The 6,793-nt window shown below is 36.9% G+C and overlaps 1 protein-coding gene across 3 annotated transcripts in view; it reads right to left on the bottom strand.

Annotated features, from left to right (window-relative positions):
* Window positions 1-2,220: 2,220 nt before the first annotated feature.
* Window positions 2,221-6,793, bottom strand: part of LOC103707865 (uncharacterized) — a 29,173-nt gene continuing 24,600 nt past the window's right edge. Inside the window, exons 16-20 of one of the 3 annotated variants that reach the window (XM_008792554.5) lie at window positions 6,499-6,719; window positions 3,670-3,756; window positions 3,516-3,591; window positions 3,335-3,391; window positions 2,221-2,633 (exon numbers count right to left, since the gene is read on the bottom strand). In XM_008792554.5, coding sequence (XP_008790776.3) covers window positions 2,559-2,633; window positions 3,335-3,391; window positions 3,516-3,591; window positions 3,670-3,756; window positions 6,499-6,719 — 516 coding nt within the window. In that variant the 3' untranslated portion in view covers window positions 2,221-2,558. Of the gene's footprint in view, window positions 2,634-3,334; window positions 3,392-3,515; window positions 3,592-3,669; window positions 3,757-6,498; window positions 6,720-6,793 lie in introns of those variants that run through there. The other 2 variants (XM_088706514.2, XR_015971038.2) reach the window with 2 other exon arrangements.

The raw sequence follows: 6,793 nt of genomic DNA, 5'->3' as shown, positions 1-6,793 counted from the left end.
GAACGTGGCGCCAGTAGCGGCACGTGTGGAAAAAGCCTTGAATTCGAACGGAATCGGACGCTTCCCCTTATCTCCCACTCATCACTGGAGGGTGGAGATCGTTTTAAATTTTTAGGCGAGACTGCACTTCGCTGTTTTTTTTTTTTTTGGTTGATATGTGATATTGGCCGTTCGATGGATCTTGCGTCTCTCTTTTCTGGAGCCGTTGCTTGTATTGAAAAGTTAAGGACTAAGCACAACCGCTAAACAATTTGGGCTCGTTTGGTTCGCGGTAAAAGGAGGAAGAAAAATATGGTCAAAAAGAAAATAATGAGATGCCTCTTATTTGATTGGAGTTTTCAAAGAAGAGAGACGAAAAAGTTGTATTCCTATGGAAATATGATTTCCACATTTCATGAAAAAGTCTTTCCCATAAAAAACATGGAAAGTTACTTTCCCATGAGGTGGAAAACACTCTTTTTTTATTTTTTTCCAAATAAAAAAATCTTCCATAATCAGAGCCGTTGCGTCTCTCTTTTCTGAAGTCGTTCCTTTCTTGATTTTATTTTATTCATATTCTTGATGGTGATTATGGGCTTAGAATGGTATGTCAAATGCATCTAGAAACTTTTAAATACATCATTGGATTTGAATAGTGGTACTAGAAATAGAAATCTACAATAAAGAATATATTAGAATTATTCAAACCCAAATATAGAAATTCAGCTATAATTTTATAGTATCTTCAATGAAAAATTTATAGAAAAATATTGCTCGAGCATTTGCTTGTCGAAGTCATCATCCGTAAATCTGTTGGCTTCTACGAAGCTTGGCATGGTCTAACTGATCATAATACCTACCAGCTGCATCCTATACTACTTCAAATTTTATCAGATATTAATATTTGTAGATGTAATTATTAAATATCACGATCTATACTTGGAGATGGTATTAGTATAATCACCGAAGAATCAAAATTAGTCAAAACAAAAAATCGTTAAAGATGTGATGGTAAGGATAAGAATTTTGATAAGAGAGCATGTTTTGATTAGAAAGATGGAAGAAAGTCCCTCAGCCCACTCAACTCAAATCTTCCAAAAAATTAAAGAAAATATATCAAAAGTAGCATGTTTATCCAAAAGGCCAACAATATGTTTGGATGATTTGATTTCTAAATCAAGGCCAAAACCCAAATCCAACCTATTCATTTTTTTTTTCAATATACCTGATCCAAATCTGACCCAAATTGACATGACAACTTGGCTCGAACAAGTGGCTTCACTGAGTCGAGGGAAGAAAGTATATGGATCAGATATCCATAGTCAATTTCATTTTGTGGATGTGATCATACTCATGGATATCAACAAATACTAAAATTTTTATGCATGTTAATTAATTGTAAATGGATATGGATGCTAATCAGATCGATCATTATCTATACTTAATCCAAACATATATGAACTTGAATTAAGCATCAGGCATATACATATTCTCCACGTGAATCAAGCTATAGCAATTATGGTACCAAGTGAATTTGTCATCACTGATGGCTGAGCACAAATCATTCATTATGGTGGAGTACAATTTTTTCTCCTGTAATTTCTGCATTTTTATCACTTAAACTCTTAAGGATCACAGGGAGATGTTTTGCTCTTTCTTATCAAACGTAGACTCCCAACTCCAAATACCAATTCCACTTGATTACCAAAAATGAAGAGTTCAAATTATTTTTCTAAGTGTTACGTTAATTTCACTGCATCAACCGATCTTTCTGTAACTTGGCATGCACCCCTTTGGGCCATGCTTCAGCAATATACTTTGTTGAGACAGGAAAAGGAAGAGGAGAACTACAGGCAAAGGGTATGTTTTTGATGAAGAATGTAAAAGAAAATTGGAAAGGGCGTCCCATAATGATCCTTCCTAGGATGGACTGGTACTCAAACCATAATTACCACTTTCTGTAAATTATTTGCGAATAATTTCATTTCTTTCAGGAAAGAAAGAGGGTAGAAGTTCGGGTAGCAGCAGAGCAGGACAAGTTGCCTGGGTCAAGGCCAAACATAAGTGCCAGTCTTCTAAATAGGAGCTTAAATAGCAGTTTCAGCAGTTATTCACCTTCGCATAGGACGCTGTCCGGCATTCAACCAGCACCAAAGCTCAAACAACTATTCTGAAACACAAGGACCATCATCTCCTTGATTTTAGAACAGTCAAGCCCCCAATTTTAGAACAGATACAGCATCAGAAATCTCCGCAACATTTTCAGGTCTGTCATCTCCTTGATTTTTCTTAGCTATCATAAGATCATATCAGCAGAGAAGAAAAAAGGGAGAAAATGTTGTTTGGAAAATACAGATAATCATAGAGAAAAACCCTGCATGACAACAGTTATAAGACATCAAGTCACTGCATCTTGCCCAAGTACCCAAGCCTCAGCCAGTTTCTCGAAAATTTGGAATTGCACAAGAGAATGACTAAATTGTAGACCAACATATGTAACTATTTCTGTACATATTGTTATTGTTCCACCGACTCATTTCCCACAATAGAACTCAGAATTTGCCATGTACTGAATGATGCTAATTATTCCCATTCAGTGGGTGAGATAGGCGCCATTTTTTATGTGCGCTTCCGTTGTTATTGTGATACAATACCTGTCAACCAAATCGATATATCAGGCAAAATAATCAACATGGAGTTGAAAGGCAATTTTTTAGCACAGCATTGGATGGCAACTTCATGATTCAAGACATGGTTCTAGGGAACTTCTCCGATGAATATGGATGCTTTCAACCTTTTTTCCATGCACATATATTAGTGTCCCATTAAATAAACTTTCATGGTAATATATATACACACACACACACACACACACACACACACACACACACTTATCATCAACAATGACAGGATAAGTTAAAGATCCAACCATAATTGTGAATTAGGCCTAGCAGATTACAAAAGGCTTGTATAGATGCAATGACAAGTACTGACTGGTCTTTCCCAGTTAGAATTAACAACGGATAACAGTATTTTGTTTAATGGGGCACAGACACTTAAAAGATGGACAGAGCAACCATTAAATTGAGTGAAATACTCGCCCGCATTATGAATTGATCATCCAATCAAAGAAAGAGGACACTCAGTGGTAATAAAGCCTAAGGATAGTTCAAGTATTTGCTTTTTACATTATCGTTTTCATGATGCTAGAAAGCACTCTTAACATGCATGTACGCATGTTGTTGTGCACAAAAGATAAGTATGAATAGGGAAGAAGCACGTGCATACCTACTGATGTACCCATTCATAGATTTAGATATTTATCTATCTACAAAGGGCAACTTAGGTAACTTACAACTTTTTGATCATCTCCCCCTGTGCATAAGTATTCATCATTTGGAGCCACAGCAACCTGCAATCACAATCAAATGCACCATTTAAACCTAGGAGCGAGGGACCAAATAAACATTCCATTATTAATGAAAGGCCAAAACATATATGATTTACTGCAATAAAGGAAGAGATTACTGACGTACAGTATTAACACATCTTGTATGGTTGATGATATGCCTGACACATGGTTGACCTAGGGCAACATTCCACATTGCCATGCTATGTACACAAATTCATCAAGTTATAACCATGATGGATATCAGAGAGAAAAAGAATAAAAAAAGGAAATGAGTTCACCTCCCATCACCACTGACAGTAACCAAGACAGGCTCCCTTTGAAGCCACCGAGCATCATTTACACCTTGATCACCCTCATCAACATGGCTATAGACAATCCAAAAAAAGAAAAAACCAAATATGCCATTAATATGACAAAGAGATGTCAAAATAAAAGAAAAAACTATACAACTCATTGCACTACATAGAACCATCCATTAAGCAGTTATATAAATAATAAAATAAAAGAGTCAGCAAGAAAAGGGATTTACTATTAATAATCAATAAGCTATATTATATCCTCTACAGGTAGCTTTATAAATTAAATCCTTTGCAATTTTCTTGCACCAACAGCTAAATCTATTGCAAGGGCCCTCTCCAAATCCTCATTTCATGCAATTCCACTATTTAAATATTCCAATCCTTGCAAATCAAGTCATTCCCTTGTCAGGGACTCCTTTAATTGTCCTTATACCATTCATACCTAATGCATGCAACTCTCAAGTTCCATAAGATTGACTCACCATGAAATCATATATTACCTGATTGTCATTGTGCATGCACTTGTCATAATTGTCAGACATTCCAGAACAAGAGTCCAGCAAAACCATATTCAAGCCTATAGTGTATGGCCCCTTATTCTATTGCTACTGAAAGTGCTGTCCATTAAAGATCACTATGTAAGAATCAAGGCTTGCTGTACCAAGCCGTATCACTTGTTATTGAGCATACCATATTGTACCGGTAAGGCACCAGTATAAATAAGGGGCTCGTACAACACCGTGCCGACACATAGTACAACTACTGTTTTACCTCAAACAGCGTACCACGTGCCGGTAGGGGCATACCATACCAGTTAGCTACCGGGACAGTGCATGATACTAGTATCGCAAACCTTGAGAAAGCCTATTAAACCTGATAGAGACTACAGAGTCAGATCACGGAAGTCATGTTTATTATTTATTCAATCTTGGAGCACCATAAGAAACCAAAATACTGCATATTTTACACAATAATACAATATATTCAATGGCACATCTTTGTATAGAAATGTAAAAAGAAGCACCAGCCAACCAGACATTTTTGTGGCACAAGTATTTAAGAACTTGTATGAGTCTCAAATCATGTGCAAGGCCTAGAAATAGGAAGAACAAGGAAAGACAGAAGATAGTAGAGGAAGGAGAGGAAGGGAAAAAGAAAAAAGGGAAAGTGCAATGCCCTGAATGTGTTCTCACCCTTAATCTTAGATTGCAAAGAGGATCCACATTTTAGGTGGATAATAAAAACCAAAATGCCCTCAGTGGCAGAGCCAACAACTTCTAATGAATGTTAAACATGATTCGGCAACAAATCATGCCCAAACCCATACAATTATTGCCTGTATATAAAAAACAAAGTTGTCAAAATCTCAAGGTCTCTTGGAGCTTAGGCAAAAGGTGAAACACAAGGTGTGTGCCTTGATGAAATGAGCTGTAAAAATATAAATATATATTTAGACAAAAATGGATACATGATTCTAAATATATTTAATAATATAGTATCAATTTAAGAACACAAAAGAAAAGGCATTAGAACTCAAATTTATACACATATGGAGGACATGGTATACTCTATCCTCTTTTCTGTTTCTAATAGACAGAAACATAACTGCAGCTGCAGCTGCAGCTGCTGAAGAAAAAGAAGAAGAAGAGTAGCAGCAGCAGCAGCTGAAGAAGAAGAAGAAAGGGGAGAGGAAGTGCAGCAGAAGAACAATGACGAAGATGATGATGAAGAAGAAGAAGAAGAGGCAAAAAAGGGATTTCAGTCCCCTGTTTCACACAGCAGTAGAGTCCCATGTTTTGTACAGCAGGATGCCCTGTCAAAACAAGAAGAAGAGAGAAGAAAAAAGAAGAACAGAAGAAATCCTGTTTCACAGAGTAGCAGGGATGCCCTGTCCAAAGAAGAAAGAACAAAGAAGAAGAAGAAGAGGAAAGCACCTTAGATACACCAAACCTTGGAGCTCCATTGAACCTCTTGGAGTCCCCCCCCCCCTCCACCTTCTTCCTTTACCAAATCAGCCACTTAATTAATTTCTTTTGGATTTTTAATTATCATCCCTGAGATTGATTCCTACAGATCTAATTGAGAGATTGATCTTCATCTAAGAAAAGGTTCAAGAGATTGAGCTTTATTTAAGAAAGGTGCACCTTAGAGTCTCAATGAGGCACATGCCTCTGAGGCTTTTTTTTTTGTGCACCTCTCTAAAGGAGCTTCGCCTCCCTACAGGCAAGGTGCTTGGGGTGGGCTTTGCCTGCACCTTGCATCTAGACGCTGCTTTAGCAACACTGATACAAAGATACACCTACAGCCCTCTTATGGCCAAAATTATATACATAAATTGTTGACCGTACATCTTTCAAGTTTTTTTGGGAGCAGCATTCAGCGGAGGATTTAAAATGCACGTATGATCATGTGATTGGACATACACAGCCATTTCGTACATATCAAACTCAGGGAAGACTTAGTTCTTGTTACAGTCACTTACTGTTCAAAAGAAATTAGAAAACTATATGATTTTTCGGAGGTCTTTCCAATGAACTAACAACCACAGAACAGGTATCAGATTACATTTTTGATGGATAATGAAAAAAGTGATGCAATGAAAGCACTTTATGAATGAACCTGTCATGTTTTATTAACTTATGACCCAATAAAATTAGTAGATAAATACCCCAACAATTCAGTATGAATCAATGGCATCGATATAGATTCACTTCAGCTTAACTGATGCCACCAGTCTTGTTTGAATAGGTAGAAGTTTAATTATACGAATAGTAAACAACTGCAGCAAACCTATTATTTGAAACTCACCCTGGCAGTTGACCAGCATGTTCGGCAGTAGGCATTTGCTTCCCATGGCTCAGACAATGTAGAGGCCTAAAGAAACGCATATCATTGCTTTGACAGGATGCCCCTAGAGCAGCCTGCCCACGGTTAAATGGCAGGAACCGTGTATCCCACACCAAGGTGTTATTTGATGTGCTAGAGGCAGTAAAATAGGTACCACAACCACTAAATGAAACAGAAGTAACCTGTGATAAAGAAACACAAATACACATAAAAAGAAGGTTGAAAATAAAGAGATTAAAATAAAATAAAAAGGAAA

The sequence above is a fragment of the Phoenix dactylifera genome, chromosome 11 (genome assembly GCF_051530095.1).
Source record: "Phoenix dactylifera cultivar Ajwa chromosome 11, Ajwa_hap1_PhDact_Kaust_v1.1, whole genome shotgun sequence".
Taxonomy (NCBI): Eukaryota; Viridiplantae; Streptophyta; class Magnoliopsida; order Arecales; family Arecaceae; genus Phoenix; species Phoenix dactylifera.
The sequence above is the reverse complement of the archived record's forward strand: the minus strand, read 5'-3'. Positions and strand labels throughout refer to the sequence as shown.